This window comes from Pan paniscus, chromosome 1, assembly GCF_029289425.2.
Source record: "Pan paniscus chromosome 1, NHGRI_mPanPan1-v2.0_pri, whole genome shotgun sequence".
NCBI classification, from domain to species: domain Eukaryota; kingdom Metazoa; phylum Chordata; class Mammalia; order Primates; family Hominidae; genus Pan; species Pan paniscus.
This window is the reverse complement of record NC_073249.2, coordinates 91,142,253-91,162,043: the sequence shown is the minus strand read 5'-3', so window position 1 is coordinate 91,162,043 and position 19,791 is coordinate 91,142,253. Positions and strand designations below refer to the sequence as shown.

General features: G+C 36.7%; 2 protein-coding genes across 2 annotated transcripts in view; both read right to left on the bottom strand.

Annotated features, from left to right (window-relative positions):
- Positions 1–793, bottom strand: part of SPTA1 (spectrin alpha, erythrocytic 1) — a 75,445-nt gene extending 74,652 nt beyond the window's left edge. Inside the window, exons 1-2 of the mRNA XM_063598937.1 lie at positions 740–793; positions 575–618 (exon numbers count right to left, since the gene is read on the bottom strand). Coding sequence (XP_063455007.1) covers positions 575–598 — 24 coding nt within the window. The 5' untranslated portion in view covers positions 599–618; positions 740–793. The remainder of the gene's footprint in view (positions 1–574; positions 619–739) is intronic.
- A 13,022-nt stretch (positions 794–13,815) lies between these two features.
- On the bottom strand, positions 13,816–14,793 carry LOC100981216 (olfactory receptor 6K2). The gene has a single exon (XM_008974469.4). The coding sequence runs from the start codon at positions 14,791–14,793 to the stop codon at positions 13,816–13,818; it is 978 nt and encodes a 325-aa protein (XP_008972717.2).
- Positions 14,794–19,791: the final 4,998 nt, after the last annotated feature.

Below are 19,791 nucleotides of genomic sequence, written 5' to 3'. Positions count from 1 at the left end.
AAATTTCAAATTATTAGCATGTCTGCAATTGATTTTTGAAATATAAAACCTTTTACTCTAAAACAATATATAAGTATCCTTTTCCCAGAGAGGGAGCCAACCTGTTTGTGACAATATCCAGCAAAATCACCGTAGGGTTCACCTTCATTCATTTGGATATGGATACCATTTTCCCTAGCTTACCTCAGCCAAAATGTTTAATATAGAGTTTAAATTTTAATCTCCCATTATTCCTCCTAAGTATAATTGCTACTCTGTGAATTGCCATTACTGGCATGGCTATAGAATTAGATCATTCCGTGGAGACTCACGTTGTTACTAGGTGTTATTTTGCTTCAAACTCCCTACTTATTCTCTCTGGGAACCGACTTAAGCCATTACTGGGTCTTGGTGCTGCACAGACATAAGCTCAAGGTTATTGTTCACAAAAAATAGTTAAAATTAAAATTATCTACTTGTTAAAAGCCAAAATAATTTTTAATATTCCTGGGAAAGATAGTATAGAAAGTTTAAAGGAAACATCTTTCCTAATAATATTAGTGACAAATTGCATGGAAGAGAAATATGTACTCACGGTTTCCTTTGGAAATTGCTCCATTTTTCCTAAAGGTTTAGAACCTGGCAAGATAAAATGTGTCAGAGAGAGAGAGAGAGAGAGAGAAATAATTCAAATGGAACTGTCCAGTCGAATTCAAATAGAAATATAGAAACGTTAAGTATGTGGGGGGAAAAAAAAAACCTCTTTCTTGGTCCTAGAATCCCATCAGCCATACACAATCGACATTATCTTTAGAAGACATACTCAGCTGAGGCAACTGCTAAGTTTTACAGATACTGGGTGACTCAGCAGTTTTGGGAGGCTCTGGCTTTCAAAGTTACTCAATAAGACTTAAAAAATGAAAGTAAGGTTTTTGGATGAAAACTTAGAAAAAAAACCCATATATTTCTAGGAAATATAGCTCAACAACTTCATCCAACTCAACTGCAGATTTTTCACAGTCTTTAAGTCAATGAATTATCCTGGCTTTTTCTAGAGAGTCTTTCACAAAATAAGATTTTATTCCTAACCTCGACAATTTGGTCTTTAAAAATCTGATTTAGTTGTACTCTTAATCATTTAAATGGAAGGAACAAAAAAAGTTATATGATGTGTTCATTAATATTTTGTAAAACAAAAATTAGGATACCTTATTTGACAAACCAATGATGTCACAAAAAAGTTGAAAATATGGCTGACTTCTGATATATATGGTATAAATCATCCTACTGTATGTATTAATTTTAATGGAGGACAAAAGGAGGTAGACTTTTTCCATAGGCATAGTTATTTTAGACTAACTTACAAAAATGAAACAAACAAGCAAAAAGAAAATAGTGGGATGCTCTTAGACCTTTCTACAAGCCAGTGGGGCTATCCATGACAAACTTCATTCCAGTGTAAATGCAGCTTGAATAATCTAACTTCCATGATCTACAAGAGAAGATTTTGATTCTACATTTGTGGTTTCCCCTGTTCTTGGATCTCACATAGAAAAACTGAGAGTCCTTTACATTCTCTTCTTGAAAGTCTGGATTACTTTACTTTTCCATATAGTTTCATTATATTCAAGTCAAATTTAGTAGTGAAGGCAGGAACATAATTTTAGAGACTGCACTATAACACATGCACTGAGGAACATTTGTCTGAAGTTGGGATAAGGAGAGGAAATTATTTTAAGAGAAAAGAACCAATGTCTATGAAATATTTATATATTAACATGATCAATTTACATTAATTTCTAATCTTTAAAAATTCTGTGAGGCAGGTATTATCATACCCATCTTTATATGAGAAAACAGTCCCTAAAAAACAAAGTTTCATTCTATGGTGATTTGGTTTGAAAGTATTTAAATAGTCAAATCCATATCAATATGACTATCATGGCACTCTGCTCCTTATTTTTTTAGTCAATCTTCTCTTAGTCCATCAACATTATTTGTTCAGTTTCCCTGTTCCAGAATCATCTTAGCAAGAATGCCAAACATGTGATAACCTTGTGACCAAAGAAATAGTATGGCCTGTTGTGAATAGTGCCACAATATACATATGTGTGCATGTGTTTTTATAGTAGAATGATTTATAATCCTTTGGGTATATACCCAGTAATGGGATTGCTGGGTCAAATGGTATTTATGGTTCTAGATCCTTGAGGAATTGCCACACTGTCTTCCACAATGGTTGAACTAACTTACACTCCCACCAACTGTGTAAAAGCATTCCTATTTCTCCACATTGTCTCCAGCATCTGCTGTTTCCTGACTTTTTAATGATCGCCATTCTAACTGGCATGAGATGGTATCTCATTGTGGTTTTGATTTGCATTTCTCTAATGACCAGTTATGATGAGCTTTTTTTCATATGTTTGCTGGCTGCATAAATATCTTCTTTTGAGATGTGTCTATTCATATCCTTTGCTCACTTTTTGATGGGGTCATTTGTTTTTTTCCTGTAAATTTGTTTAAGTTCCTTGTAGATTCTGGATATTAGCTCTTTGGAACCAACCTGAATGCCTATCAATGAAAGACTGGATAAAGAAAATGTGGTACCTATACACCATGGAATACTATGCAGCCATAAAAAAGGATGAGTTCATGTCCTTTGCAGGGATATGGATGAAGCTGAAAACCATCATTCTCCACAAACTATCATAAGGACAGAAAACCAAACACCACATGTTTTCACTCATAAGTGGGAGTTGAACAATGAGAACACATGGACACAGAGAGGGAAACATCACAACCTGAAGCCTGTTGCAGGGGTGGTGGGCTAGGGGAGGGATAGCATTAGGAGAAATACCTAATGTAGATGACGGGTTGATGGGTGCAGCAAACCACCATGGCATGTGTATACCTACGTAACAAACCTGCATGTTCTTCATATGTGTCCTAGAACTAAAGTATAATCATCACAATAAAAAGAAAGTAAAAATGCTTACTAATTCTATAATGTTTATCTTAAAAAAAAAAAGAAATAGCATGGCCCAATCAGCAGAACTGATCATAAGGAAATAAAAGTGTCTTTTCAACATATGTGTTGGAAAAACTGCATATTCATATAAAAAAATGAAATTGGACCCTTATGTTACGTACAAAAATCAACTCAAATGGGATTAAAGACTTAAATTACAACCTGAAACTGTAAAACTCCCGGAAAAAAAAACACAAGGAAAAAGCTTTATGACTTTTATCATATATAATAAGAATTATATATTTAGTATTTTATACAGTTTTAAAAGGATGGAGATAATTTGGAGGGCTGTTGTATCTGGCCATGGTTATCACCTCAGGGAGGGTTTGTACTTTACATAGTAGTTTAATCAGCACTGAACAGCTTGCCTCAGCCGCTGCTCAGGCATCAGAGCAAAGTGATCTGTTTGGTCTTGCCAAGTACTTCTTGGATACGGTACCAGAAACAAATGCAACAAAAGCAAAAATAGACAAATTGGACTTCATCAAACTAAACATCTTCTGCACAACAAAGAAAACAATAAACAATAAAAAAAAAGTTCTCTTATGGAATGGAAGAAAATATTTTCATACATCTAACAAGAGGTTAAAATCCAAAATATACAAGGAGCTTCTTCAAATCTATAACAAAAACGAAAATTAGAAAATGAGCAAAGGACTTGAACAGATGATTTTCCAAAGAAAACATACAATTGGCTAACAGGTATAAGAAAACGTGCTCAACATCACTAATTATCAGGGAAATGCAAATCAAAGTGATACTGAGATATTATCTCATATCTGTTAGGATGGCTACTCTCAAAGGAATAGAAAAATAAGTATTGCTGAAAATATGAAGAAGTTGGAACAATTGTACACTGTTGATAGAAATGTAAAATGGTGCAGCCACTGTGGAAAACAGTGTAGCATTGCCTAAAAATGAAAAATAGACCTATCATACAACCTAGCAGTCCCACTTCTGGGTATACAGCCAAAAGAATTAAAATCAGGATTGTAAGGAGGTATTTGCACTTTTGCACTTTTATGTTTATCGCAGCACTATTAACGAAAGTCAAGAAATGGAAACAATTGAAATGTCTATGACTGATGAAAGTGGCATGTACATACAATTGAAATAATTCAGTCATAATAACAAATGGAATCCTGTCACATATGACAACATGAGTGAACCTTGATGAAATTATGCTAAGTGAAATAAGCCAGTCACAGAAGGACAAATACTGCATGATACTACTTATATGAAGTATATAAAATAGTCCAACTCATAGAAACAGAGTAAATAGTGCTTGTCAGAGGCTGAGGGAAGGAAAAATAGGTATTAAGTAGGTATGAAGTTTTATCCATGAAAGATGATTGAATTCTAGAGCTGTGCTGTACAACACATCGTATAAGTGTTAACAATACAGTATTGTACACTTCAAAATGTGTTAAGAGGATAGATCTCATGTTAAGTTTCTCATCACATTAGAAAAAAAGTGTATAAGAATCATAGTGTTTTTTGTTTGTTTGTTTGGTTGGTTGGTTGGTTTTTTTTTTTTTTTTGAGATGGAGTCTCGCTCTTTGCCCAGGCTGGAGTTCAGTGGCACAATCCCACTTCACCGCAATCTCCGCCTCTCAGGTTCAAGTGATCCTCCTGACTCAGCCCCCCTAGTAGCTGGGATTACAGGCATGCACCACCATATCCGGCTAATTTTGTATTTTTAGTAGAGACAGGGTTTCATCATGTTGGCCAGGCTGGTTTCAAACTCCTGACCTCAGGTGATCCACCTGCCTCGGCCTCCCAAAGTGCTGGAATTACAGGAGTGAGCCACCGCACCTGGCCAGAATCATAGTCTTTAGAGCAAAACTGCAATATGGAAGTACACAGGAGACATTCAGGGGAAAGTTTTGACACATAAAAACTGGTGAGTTCCTTGAGTTTTCCGTCATTGTAGACAGCAGAGATTCATGTAAAGTTTGCTCTGACAGTACTCTGGCTGCTGCTCTGGCATTTAGTGACTTAAAATTCAGTCCCATCCTGCACTCAAAGTCCCTTGAAACTAACATTGATTCTCCAGTCTCTAAGCATTGTTTATGATTATTAGTCCACATAACAAGGCATGTTGCTGAGATAGAAGAAAGGGCATGATGAAAAAGTCTTATACCTTGGTGGTTTAACACTTGGACCTCTGACTTTCTTCTTCTACTTCTACAATCTCCCAATAATATTCATTGGCTCTGATCACATAGAGACCCTTATTTAAAAGGACTCAGAAAAAAAAATGGATGGCAAATACCATGGAAGTATAAAAGGAAGTGCAATCTATAAAACTGCATGCCCCAAATGCCCATCAATGATAGACTGGATAAAGAAAACGTGGCACATATATACCATGGAATACTATACAGCCATAAAAAAGAATGAGTTCATGTCCTTTGCAGGGACGTGGATGAAGCTAGGAATCATCATCCTTAGCAAACTAAAAGAAACAGAAAACCAAACACTGCATGTTCTCACTCACAAGTAGGAGTTGAACAAAGAGAACACATGGACACAGGAAGGGAAACATCACACACTGGGGCCAGTCATGGGGTGAGGGGCAAGGGGAGGGAGTGCATTAGGACAAATACCTAATGCACGCGGGGCTTAAAACCTAGATGATGGGTTGATAGGTGCAGCAAACCACCGTGGCACATGTATTCCTATGTAACAAACCTGCATGTTCCGCTCATGTATCCCATAACTTAAAGTAAAATAAATAAAATAAAATGAATAAAAACTGCATGCTATGCTATATACATTGGTGCTGAGAGTTTACAGGAGACTCTAGGGTTTGTTACAGACAGATTATTTAAAGAAAAATTGGAAAAGAGTTCTATTTTTTATTAGAGAATTATGAACTTGAGTAATAAGTAAATTTTCAAATAAAGTTAAGGGGTAAATAATCTTAGAGGACCTGAAGTGAAGTTAAAATGAATACAGTTATCTGCAAAAACAAACAGACAAACAAAAAAAACTTTATTTTTTGAATTGTATTATCTAAATGCTCTGGCCCATTTAGAAGTCAAAAATTAGAGAGATTTTAAAATGAGAATTATATATTTAGATATATTTTACACCACTTTACAAGGGCAGGAATAATTTGGAGGGCTGCTGTATTTGGCCATGGTTATCACCTCTGGGAGGGTCTGTACTTTACATGACAGTTTAATCAGCACTGAACAGCTTGCCTCAGCCTCTGTTTAGGCATCAGAGCAAAGTGATCTGTTTGATCTTCTCCTAGACTCAGAAACTTTAAGAGATGCTTTATATCCAAAAATTCTAAAGTCTTCTTAACTGGAATCAATAAAATCCATACCTATTTTCTGTGGATCTTTTGGAGTTCAGCTTTTTCTGCTGATTACCAATAAAGACAAATATTTTAACTTAAATGTAAAACTATTTTTTCTCATAAAATTTGTATTATTTTAAATTTTTACTTTGTGTTTCTCCAGAAATAGTTTTTATTTTAAAATTCCTCCAATTTTGACTTATAAATGAGTTAGAACAGTAGATAATGTCATTCAAAAAATTTTACAAGGCCTTTTGCAGTTTACTGTAGCCACCTTCATTTATCACTTTAGGTCTTCTAAGGTTATTTGTCCCTTGACTCTTTGCTTACAGAACTGCAAACTTGAGCAATGTATAAGTTATCAGATGTATATATTGCTCATTTATAATTCTCTAATCAATGAAATAGAACTCTTTTCTTTTCCTATCTTGATCATCTCTCACTTTCTTATTTATTTTATTATCTTTCTGTTGACTTATTTGGTTTTACTGCTTTGAGTAAGAAAAACCCTAAAACCATGGTTTTCTTTAATGCAATTAACTATGTAATTGAAATTGGAAGACAGCTTAGGCCAACAGAACATACACTGATTTAAATTCTGGTTCTAGCATTTAATGATCAGATGATTATTGGAAATTTACTTAAAATATATTAAGCATATAATAAGTACAGTAATGACTAATCCCTATTCCAGAAAATCATTATATGGCTCAATTTAGGTGGCAGACTAAAAAGCATTTGCATGTAAGTCTACATAGTAAAATAATTATTATTGTAAACTGATTTGAATAATGTCAACCACATATATTTAAGCCTTTAAATTTATATATTTCATTCCGAATCATTCAATTTTGAAAACCAGAATGTAAAGGACAGGGATTTGATATGGGATAATTTCTCATAAAGCTAAGTACTTATCTCTTAAAGAATAATTTTGCAACGTATCATTAGCATATCTTGCATAAAATTGCTTCATGCTCCTGTCCACTAATAATTATCTCTGATTACAGCAACCCCGAAGGGAATTATCTAAGCCTAAATTTTCAGAAGCTTTACAAAACCAGCATACTTGGTGACGTGGTCCCACTCAGGGAAATAAACTTAAAAAGAGCTCAATGGAAGAATATAATTTCTCATTTGAATAGAGGCAAGTAGGAAATAAAGCCAAGTGTGGAACTAAATGTATCATTGCCTTCAAAGCCATGACTAAACTATGAAGTTTAATTACTATGTTTATGGTACTAGAGTCTCAAGATATTAATGAAAGCCCCATTTAACATCTAGGTTTATGTCAGTCATACAAATCTAAGTGGATTACCTGTTGTATAGCTTCATTTTACCATTAAAAATGGTCTCTATGGGCCACATGCTGTGACTCACGCCTGTAATCCCAGCACTTTGGGAGGCTGAAGTAGGTGGATGACTTAAGGTCAGGAGTTCAAGACTAGCCTGGGCAATATGGTGAAACCTCGTCTCTACTAAAACAAAACAAAACAAAACAAAACCAACAAGCAAAACAAAAATTAGCCGGGCGTGGTGGCGAATACCTGTAATCCCAGTTACTCAAGAGACTGAGGCATGAGGTTCACTTGAACCCAGGGAGGCTGAGGTTGCAGTGAACAGAGATTGTGCCACTGCACTTTGGTCTGAGGGACAGGGCAAGATTCTGTCTTAATGAAAAAAAATTGTCTCTAAGTGAAAATATACTCTGCATCTTATCTTTACACATTCTCTCCCCTATCCCTGCCATTTTCTGTTGAATATGAAAATAGTCTGAGTTTCCTTTTCTATAATGTATAGCTTCAAGAGATAAAGGCTGCCTCTAATTATTCATTTACTCATTCAGCAAACTATTATAGAGAGTTTCTATGGGCAAAGCATTCTGTTAAGCTTGGGAATGTGGAGATAAACACAGTAAGATACCTTCTTTCAAGTAGCATACAAATTAGAAAAACATAAGATATATAAACTGTGACATAAGAAAGTATAAAAATCATGCCAAATAGAGGGTCCAAACAGTGTGTTATAGAAACAAAGAAATGTGTGTTTACTGCTCTATGAATAGGCTGGAGAAGACCTCAGGGGAGAGACAATATTTTATGACTCTCACTGAATTCAAAAAGTAATAAACCAAGGACCTGTGTACAGTTTTATCTTACTTTCTTTGAATTCTATGGTTAATCAACCTCTGAGGACATTTACTAAGTCCACAGAGATAATAAGAACGACTAAACATCATTTACTACCTGTACACCAAAAAAGGAAGCACAGCAGCAACAAACACACTGAACGTATTAATGTAAATATTTGCATAAATATTCTTTGATAATTAAGAGGTGTGTATTTGGTCTTATTTGACATGATGTGTGCATATCATTGATTGGTGCATGTGTTTTTTTTGTTGCTTCCTTTATCTCTTTATTCCTCAGACTACAGATAATTGTGTCAGTGACAGCACTGCAAACATTAGGCTGATGGTTGTGTCCCAGAAAAAGGAGTACTTGGCAGAGAAGAGCAGGTACATCAGGGCTACACTTCCAAAAAAGATTAAGAAAATAGCAAGGTGGAAAGCATAGGTAGAAAATGCCTTTTGGCATCCATCAGCAGAGCAGTTTCTTACGATCACTGCAATAATCTGGACGTAAGCCAAAGTCACAAGCATTATAGCTGTGATGATCTCCATGGCATGTACAATGTCCACAACCTTGATTAATACAACTGGGCCAGTGTCCACACATGCTAGATTCAGGATAGGATCAAGGTCACAGAAAATATTCTGTATTTGATTTGGACCACAAAATGGCAGTGTGGATATCCAAGCAATCTCAGGGAGCAGAGTGAAGAAGCCACAGATGCAACAACCTAGAATCACCTGAGTGTAGAGCTAAGGTGTCATGACTGTGGGGTAGCAAAGGTGATTACAGATGGCCAGGTATCTGTCCATAGCCATGGTGGTGAGCAAGCAAACCTCAGTGATGCCGAGGGAGTGAAAGAAATACATCTGCAAGAGGCAACCATCCAGGGAGGTGGTCTTCTGCTCACTGGCTAGGTTGAAGAACATCTTGGGGATGGTGATGGTGGTATACCAGATCTCTAGGAAGGAGAGGACACTGATGAAGAAATACAAGGAGCTGTGCAGGCAGAAATCCAGTTTGATGGCAAAGAACACCATAAGACTACCAATGATGGTGAATAGGTAAATGAGGAGCAGAAGGATAAAAAACAAAAGCCAGCCGGGCGTGGTGGCTCATGCCTATAATCCCAGCACTTTGGGAGGCTGAGGCGGGTGGATCACCTGAGGTCAGGAGTTCGAGACCAATCTGGCCAACATGGTGAAACCCTATCTCTAGTAAAATTACAAAAATTAGCTGGGCATGGTGGCAGTCGCCTGTAATCCCAGCTAGTCAGGAGCCTGAGGCAGGAGAATCACTTGAACCCGGGAGGTGGAGGTTGCAGTGAGCTGAGATCGTGCCATTGCACTCCAGCCTGGGTGACAGAGTGAGACTCTGTCTCAAAAAAAGAAAAGAAAAGAAAAGAAAAGAAATCTAGGCGTGTATGAGCTTAGACTCTCCCTGGGTGGGTCTAGTGTGGCTGCTGTTGGGGATCGGGGTGAGGTTCCCAAGTCAATGGAGTTGTGTACCTAGGAGGATTACGGCTGCCTCTGCTGAGTTATGCAGGTTGTCAGGAAAGTGGGAGAAAGCTAGAGAACATATATGAAAAGAAATCTAGAGAACATATATGAGAATAGATAATAAGGATATGGAAAAATAGTGGAAGGAACATAAAGTTGGATCAAGTTAAATTTATTGATATGGGCTCACTAAGCAGAGATTTTGAATTTAATGTTCCAGCTCAGGGAGTAGGAAAGGGCTGTAATAGGTTGGTTGGTTGGTTGGTTGGTTGATTGGTTGGTTGATTGGTTGGTTGATTGATTGGTTGAAAGATGGCTCAAAAGATGACCCACCAAAAGCAGAGGAAATGCTTTAAATTGGACTGTTATTCCATAGATTCCACAGTGAAGGGAAGGAAGAGTATGTCTGGTACACAGGAGATTCTTTAGCATGGCCTTTAGTATTTCCGTGCCCTGTGATTAAGGACAATAAAAAATTACAACACCACAATCCAGAAAGGACTACTAATGACCAAGATCCTTGAGGAATTAATGTTCGGGTCACCATATCAGTTAAGGAACTATGACCAATAGATGTGCTTGATGAAGGCAAAGTGAATACAGAATGACTAGTAGAAGAAGGTAGTTATAAATACTAGCTATGATAACATGACTAGTTATAAAAATGGAAACTATAACTATAATTGCCAGGAGTGTTTCCTCCTTATTTTGTTGTGAACATGTTTATATATACTCACACACATATATATACACACATTAGCAAATGTGTTTTCTTTCCTCTCTTATTTTTATTATATAACATAAGACACATTGCTTTATATCAATATTTAATAATTGTTAATTCTACATCATAGTATTTAAGTTATGAGATATTAAGAAAAAAGTAAACATCACTCAAGGATTTACCGCCTCTTCTGATCCTTTGAAACCCTAAATAGAACAAAAAGGTAAAGGAAGGGCAAATTTGTTTTTGTTTTGAGATGGGATATTCATCTCCTTCTGCCTTTGGACACTGGGTGCTCCTGATTCTCAGGCCTTTGGATTTGGACCTGGGTTTATACTATGAGTTTCCCTGGTTTTCAGGCCTTCAGACTCAGGTTAAATTATGTCACAAGTTTTCCTGATTCTCTAGCTTATAGGCAGCAGATCATGAAGTCTGTGGTCTCCATAAGCATATGAGCCAATATTTATAATACATTTTTATAGATAAATAGATAAATATCCTATTGGTTTGGAGTCTCCAAAGAATGTTAGATAATACATCTCTCTATTTCCTCAAGAATATAGCTAGAATATTTAAAAATGTAGCATGGTAGTTAAGAGAAAAGCTTTTGAACAAGCAGAGACCTGGGTTCAAATTATAACTCAGCTTCTTACTAAATGTGTATCCTTGGACAAAAGCTTAAGCCCTATAAGCTATAGTTTCCTCCCTCTTAAAGCAGTACTGATATTAATACCTATTGCAAAGAATTTCTATAAAGTAATGTATGTGTATGTACACACACACACGTGTGTATGACAATGTCTTAAAAGTGAAGAGTGCCCAATAAGTGGAAAATTGCATTAATATTATTATCAATAAATATAATTACAATTGTGAATATACTAGGTATATTAGTCAGGGTTCTCTAAAGGGACAGAACTAATAGGATAGATGTATTACTAAAGCGTATTGACACACTATCACAAGGTGGGGTACCACAATTGGCCATCTGCAAGCTGAAGAGCAAGGAAACCAGTCCGAGTCCCAAAGCTGAAGAGAAACTTGGAGTCTGGTGTTCAAGAACCATAGAGCGTGGGAGAAAGGTGTAGTCCCGAAAACTAAACCAGTTTAGTCTTTCCACGTTCTTCTGCTAGCTTTTATTCTGACTGCACTGGCAGCTGATTAGATTGTGCCCACCCAGATTGAGGGTGGATCTGCCTTTCCCGGTCCACTGACTCAAATGTTAATCTCCTTTGGCAACACCCTCACAGACACACCCAGGAACAATACTTTGTATCTTTCAATCCAATCAAGTTGACACTCAATATTAAACATCACATATGGTATTTTATTATTACTAGTAAAAATTTGATTAATAAATGCAGTGCAATGTTAGGTAAAATAAATATACTTAAAATTAACAGGGAATAAGTTAGCAGTTTCTGTCCTCTCCAGGCCAGAAGGCATATATTTCCTTAATCCTGTGTATTCACTAAGAGCACATTTACAAGGTAACAGGAACATCAACACACGATGAACTTTTTTCTCTGTTTTATTTTCTCTTGTTTTTCCCACAGCTTGGAATTTTTTTTATTACATGCATGCACACACACACACACAGAACTAGTAAAATTACTTTATGTTCATAATTTGAAATGAAGGTATGTTTAATCACAGCAGTTTTTAAGGCAGGCTAATAAAGCAATCAGATTTAAGTTGTAAGAACAGCTCAGTTTGCAGTGGGGAAAGAAGCTTGAAGTTGAGAAAGTATGGATGTAAGGTAGGTAGTGTTAGCTATATTACTTTTTAGGGATATTGATAATATTTAGGAAAGGATTATTTATTGAAAAACTTAAAAGTAGAGAGGACAGAGAAAAAATGGTGTGACCCTTTCACATAATGGAGCTTTATGTAGATCAGCTCTGTAAAAATATTGCACTTACAACAGCATCAATTAGTCAATAAATTGGAAAAATAATGACATTTTTCATGTCACTTGAAGAATATTAAAAATACATGACTTAAACTCAGTGATACTTCTTGCATTTCTTTTTCCCTCTGTCTTCTTGTTCTTCAGCCAAGTATCCCCTAAAGCCTTTCTTTTACCCAGACCCCCTGCACCCACAATCAACAGGTTTTCTCTGATTTTTCTTCTCTTCTGTATCCCAGACTTTTATTTGATAGCATTAACCCTTTTTATAAGATCTCTCCTTAACTTGTCTTTCCATTTTATTTTAAAATATCATAAGATTTAGGAGTAAAAGTAATGAAAGGATTGTGGCACAAAAGTGGGGAAATCACAGTGACAGCTATAGGATTTGTGTTGGCAGGCTAGAGAAGGGTAAAAATTTATTAACATTTGCACAGTAATAAGCTTTATCCTATCCCAGCTGAATCATGAGCCCTGGAGAAAAATCGCTTTTTATAAAGCATGTATGACATGAAGACTCAGCAAGAGAAAGAAGCGTCAATGAGGTAGGATAAAAAAGAGTTTGGAATCCTAAAAGCCAAAGAAGAGAGCTTGAAAGAGTTGTTGCCTAACACAATTGATCGATTGTCTAAAACAATCAGAATGCAGCATGGTGGTATGTTGGTTTATTCATTCAACAGATCATTTTTATGTTTATTACTTAATATGTACAATGCATTTGATCACAGTGAATGCAACATCTAGGTTTTTTATTTATCATGAAAAAACTGATTATTTAATGAGTTACTTAATTAAATTGCTTATTGATCAATACTTGGATACTCAATTTAAAAATTTGAGTCATTCTTCAACTACAGAAGCTAGAGGCACCATGGATAAAACTTAGTCTTATGAAGGACACTTTTTAAATTACCATGTCTTACAGACAAATATTTTAATTGCTTTAAAATTAAAGTAAATGTTTATGCAGAACATTTCAACAAAATGAATTTACTTTGAATAACTTGAGTGGCAGAAAATGTAATTAATAAAGTCCGATTGAAAAATATGTCTAACTGAGTAAAGATTAAATAGAAGTTATTGACGTTAGCTATTACTGAATTTGTTTCCTTTTGTTTGGTTTGGTTTGGTTTGGTGAGCTTTGGGAGACCAGTTTGAATAGAAGGTTGATAGGAAAAGACAGATTGCTGAGAGCTGAAGGTGAAGAGGAACCAGCAACTATACAGAATCTCAACTAAAATATCTTACTTGAGGTCCCTGGTCTTATGGAAAAAAATATTTTAGCTTGACCTATGTGCTTTTTTATAGCTTCTTTTATTTCTTTATTCCTCAGGCTATAGATAATGGGGTTGAAGAAGGGAGACAAAACTGCAAAGGCCAGAGCAATGGCTATATCCCAGAACAAAGAGTAGGTGGCAGAGAAGCGTAGGTACATGAGAGCCACACTGCCAAAGAAGAGCGAAAAGACAATGAAGTGAGAGACACACGTGGAAAATGCTTTGTGGCAGCCTCCAGCTGAACGAATACGTAGAATTATAGCCACAATACCAACGTAGGACATGAAGATGAGCATCACAGCTGTAATAATCTCCACTGCATGAATGACATCCACTACCTGAATCATGACGATGGCTCGTGTGTCTGTGCAGGCCAGACGCAGCACTGGGAGGAAGTCACAGAAGATATGCTCAAGGTGATTCGAACCACAAAATGGCAGTGTAGAGATCCAGGCAATCTCAGGAAGGGGTGTGATAAAGCCACAAACACAGCAACTCAAAGTCAGTTGGGTACATAGCTTGGGGGTCATGATAGAGGGATAATGAAGAGGGCTGCATATGGCCAGGTAGCGGTCAAAGGCCATAACTGTCAAGAGACACACCTCACTGATGCCGGTGGAATGGAAGAAATACATCTGCAGGAGACAACCATTGAAGGAAATGCTCCTCCTCTCACTAAGCAGGCTAGACAGCATCTTTGGGATTGTGGCTGTGGTATACAAAATCTCCAGGAAAGAAAGAGCACTGATAAAAGTATACATGGGAGTGTGGAGGTGAGTATTCAACTGGACCACTGTGATGATGACCAGGTTTCCAACAACAATGAAAGCATAGATGAAGAGCAGTGGAACAAAGCAGACAACAGACTTAACCCAGGAATAAGGGAAAGCGGAGAAGATAAACTCCTGAACGGTGGTTCGATTGGGGATCTCCATCTCCAAGTTGGAAGTGAGAGTTTCAATTTCCAGTGCACTCAAGCCTTCTAGGAGGCATCTACTATTGGATAAAGGAATACACTTACAAGAAGCCAGCATCTGAATAGAGCCCTGTAATGGGGATAGAGACGAAGACAAGGAAGAAGGACATGGTCCATATTCTATAGTTGCTTACGACTTAAGTTGTAGTGTGGAAAAAATCCAGTCAGAAAGCACAGTCAATATTTTGGATGTGAGATTCTCAAATATTAACATGCATCAGAATCACCTGGAGGGCTTGTTAAAACTCATATTGCTGGTCCTCATACTGAGAGTTCGTTCCTAATCTGTAGTTCTGAGGTAGGACCCAAGAATTTTCATTTCTAACAAATTTTCAGGCAATGGTGGTCCTGCTGGTCAGGGGACTATATTTTAAAACAACTTTGTTTAGGCGAATATAGAATTAGACAGGGCATTGAAGGAATAATAAATAATTAAGAGGATGTTCTTTTCAATATTTAAATCTTATTTATTCCCTAATAATCTCCCCACACTGTTCCATATATTTTTTTTTCAAGCTCCCAATTTATTGGATTCTTGGCATATGATTTGATTGGCATATTTTTATAATAAAGACAAAACCATTACTGGTGAATTCTTTCAACCTCTTTCTCTAATAACTCTTCCTCTCTTCATATGTATATTCTTAACCATAATTCAGAGAATATTTGGAGAAGAAAAGCCATATAAATAATCATAAGTTATTTTACCTTGTTTTATAAGATAGTCTATTCTATCTCCTTCCTTTCCTTCTCTTCTACGTCTTCTTGGTAAGGAGATCTTAAAGGGGTTTTGTACCAGAAGCCTTTGGTCAAATGAAGTAACTTATGAAAACTAACTATATTAATAAATAAATGCTTAATATAGTTGTACACTTGCTCTGGTACAATTGAATGGTGGTAGTTAGAAGGAAGGGCAGAGCTGCAGTGCCCTGTAGAATACAATTTAAACTACACACATTATAGGAAATTGTCCTATTAATTTATTCTCTTTTCAGAATGTTTTGTTTTACTTTATTTGTCTCTTCTGCAATCAAACATGCACATTTCTCCTTATCTTGGAGAAAATACTGTTTCTATTCAGGTTATTTCCCTCCTTTGTAACAACTGCATTATTTTTCCAATGTGTAAAAGGTATTTATTCTATTCATTCTTCTTTGAATCTCTGAATAATGTATCCACCCTCAACTTCCCATATCTCTTTTCTTAAGGTATACTAGCGACTTTCTCATTGAAATTTAATGGCCTCCCTCTGTCTTCATTGCCACTAACTTCCAAAGGTCAATTGCCCGATGTTTGAAACTCTCCTTTCTTTGCCTATTTGACACCACACTATCCTGGTTTTCCTCACTGATTATTCAATTTTTTATATCCCAAGTGTAAACATAACCGCAAATTCTGTGATAATTTTCTCTTTTCTCTATATTTCCTTTCACACAGAAGAATCTATTGTTTCAAGATCTTATTTATTCAAGATTATTTATCAGCTCGTATTGGCCTTCTATTCTCGGTGGTTATTATGACTCCAGAATTCCTTGTTTTTGATATCTCTCACGACCTCCACATTTTCCTTTTTTTTTTTTTTTTTTTTTTTTTTCTGAGTCGGAGTCTCACTCATCACTCAGGCTGGAGTGCAGTGGCGCAATCTCGGCTCACTGCAAGCTCTGCCTCCCGGGTTCACGCCATTCTCCTGCCTCAGCCTCCCGAGTAGCTGAGACTACAGGCGCCCACCACCACGCCTGGCTAATTTTTTGTATTTTTAGTAGAGACGGGGTTTCACTGTGTTAGCCAGGATGGTCTCGATCTCCTAACCTCGTGATCCACCCGCCTTGGCCTCCCAAAGTGCTGGGATTACAGGCGTGAGCCACCGCGCCTGGCCGTGACCTCCACATTTTCTTCAGACTCTCTTACTTAGAAACCTCACCTTGACCCAAACGTACATCCTCACCTATTATGGGCTGTTAAATTGTGTCCCCTGAAAATTTGTAGGTTGAGTTTCTAACCCCCAGTTCCTCGGAATGTGGTTGTACTTGGACATACAGTATTTAAAGAGGTAACAAAGTTCAAATGAGGAAATTAGGGTGGCCCTTAATTCAATAGGGTCAGTGTCCTTACAAGAAGAGGAAACCGGCTGGGCGCGGTGTCTCACGCCTGTAATCCCAGCACTTTGGGAGGCTGAGGCGGGTGGATCACGAGGTCAGCAGATCGAGACCATCCTGGCTAAAACAGTGAAACCCCGTCTCTACTAAAAATACAAAAACAAAATTAGTCAGGCGTGGTGGCGGGCACCTGTAGTCCCAGCTACTCGGGAGGCTAAGGCGGGAGAATGACGTGAACCCGGGAGCTGGAGGTTGCAGTGAACCGAGATTGTGCCACTGCACTCCAGCCTGGGCAACAGAGTGAGACTCTGTCTCAAAATAATAATAATAATAATAATAATAATAATAATAATAATAATAACAATAATAATAATAATAAAGAGGGAATTTAGACACAGTTTCAGAGGGAGAACCATATGAAGATTCAGTAAGAAAACAATTCTCTAGAATTGTGAGAAATTAAATTTCTGTTGTTTAAACCATTCAGTGTGTAGTACTTCTTATGGCAACCCTAGCAAACAAATATAACACCCTTACCCTCAGCACTAAACCAGTTTCTCTTGCTGACTTTTTAAATTTTTGTCCACCTAGATAACAACTTTACTCATTTTATGTCTATTATTCCTTACACTCTCAAACCAAATTAATCATCAAGGTATGCACAATGTATTTATTTTTTACTATATCACTAATATCTTTTATTTCCACTCTTTTTACCCTAATTGGATGCCTAGTCATAACGTATACACTATTGCAATGAGTTTCCAGAAGTTTCTGCATCCAGTCTTACTTTTGGCTACCCAAGCCTCCATTCTCTGAAGGTCATCTTTGTGAAGCTAGTTTCCTCTTGTGACTCTCCTCTCATATCTATACTTAAGTATCATTTTCTCATCATTTTCTTCATCCAAATTGTCTCTTCTTTAAAAGTGAAACAACCTCATATCCTCTAGGGTAACTCTTTCCTAATCACCGAATCAGGAAATAATAAATTCCCTTTATTGTCTGGCATTAATAATAGTCTTGCTTTTTTTTTTATATTTATTATACTTTAAGTTTTAGGGTACATGTGCACATTGTGCAGGTTAGTTACATATGTATACATGTGCCATGCTGGTGCGCTGCACCCACTAACTCGTCATCTAGCATTAGGTATATCTCCCAATGCTATCCCTCCCCCCTACCCCCACCCCACCACAGACCCCAGAGTGTGATATTCCCCTTCCTGTGTCCATGTGTTCTCATTGTTCAATTCCCACCTATGAGTGAGAATATGCGGTGTTTGGTTTTTTGTTCTTGCGATAGTTTACTGAGAATGATGGTCTCTAATTTCATCCATGTCCCTACAAAGGACATGAACTCATCATTTTTTATGGCTGCATAGTATTCCATGGTGTATATGTGCCACATTTTCTTAATCCAATCTATCATTGTTGGACATTTGGGTTGGTTCCAAGTCTTTGCTATTGTGAATAATGCCGCAATAAACATACGTGTGCATGTGTCTTTATAGCAGCATGATTTATAGTCTTGCTTTCTATATGCTTTAAGAAATGGAAATTTATTGAACAATGAGATCACATGGACACAGGAAGGGGAACATCACACTCTGGGGACTGTGGTGGGGAGGGGGGAGGGGGGAGGGATAGCATTGGGAGATATACCTAATGCTAGATGACGAGTTAGTGGGTGCAGCGCACCAGCATGGCACATGTATACATATGTAACTAACCTGCACAATGTGCACATGTACCCTAAAACTTAAAGTATAATAAAAAATAAAAATTAAAAAAAAAAGAAATGGAAATTTATTAATAACTTCATATTTATATTAGCTATACATGCATTTGTTAATTGGTTATATGACTAAGTCCCATCAAACTCCTATTTTTTTACACACAAAAGTTAGCATCACCTTCCTTTAATATGGTCCTAAAATTTATTTATTGTTATTTTGTGCAGAAAACAGAGAGACCTTGTCTCCTGTTGCTATTGAAACTTGCAAATTATCTATCCAGTTTAGCAAAACTGTTATTTCAAACATGTAACATACATTTTTCTGGTCTCTGAACATTCCTAAAAGGAATCTCTCCCTGCTCTCCTTTCCCCTCCAATTTCTGAATTTCTGCTTCCATGTTTCCTAAGTTCTGCATGTGTCTTTTCTAGTTTTAACAAGTGTGTGTGTGTGTGTGTGTGTGCGCACGTGTGCGCATATATAGAGAGAGATGATGTGTGTATTACATATATATATACTCCTATAAAAATATTTTTAAGTGCTCTTGAGTTTTTACATACTCATCTGATTTTTCCATAAGTCTTAATGTCTCTAAAAGTAGTCACCACATCTAACTATGGCCCTCAGGACAGGGTTTTACAAGTTGAATTGGGCTATGAGTTCAAGAAGGTGTCTTCTGAACAGACCCAGACCTAATTCCCTAATCTTTTGAAGAGATGCAATTATGACAAAGAAATAATCAGTAAGATTTAAACCAAAAAGAAACACATTGAACTTTACCTATTGAACACTCTATCTACATGCAAAATTGAGTAATAGTAAGTCTAGTGCAAATGTCAATGACATTAAATGACCAACAGATAACTGGAAATCTCACCTGATTGCTGCAACATTTATTCCTGAAATATATCAGAAGTTAATCACAATACTTATTTGTGGTTTTAAAGATATCCTTTGAGCTTTGACCCTATTTGAATCCCACCCCTTACCTAGGATATTTAGTAACTGAAATCTTTACACTTTGTATTAACTTGCACTATAATACTCTTTCCTAAGTACTCCTCGCTCAAAACCTTCCCAACAGCTATTCTGAATATCTATAGGCATATTTGGATATCTGTTTTTACAC

Coding starts and splice junctions, on each gene's coding strand:
- LOC100981216 (XM_008974469.4), bottom strand. CDS start 14,793: ATGGAGATCCCCAATCGAACCACCGTTCAGGAGTTTATCTTCTCCGCT.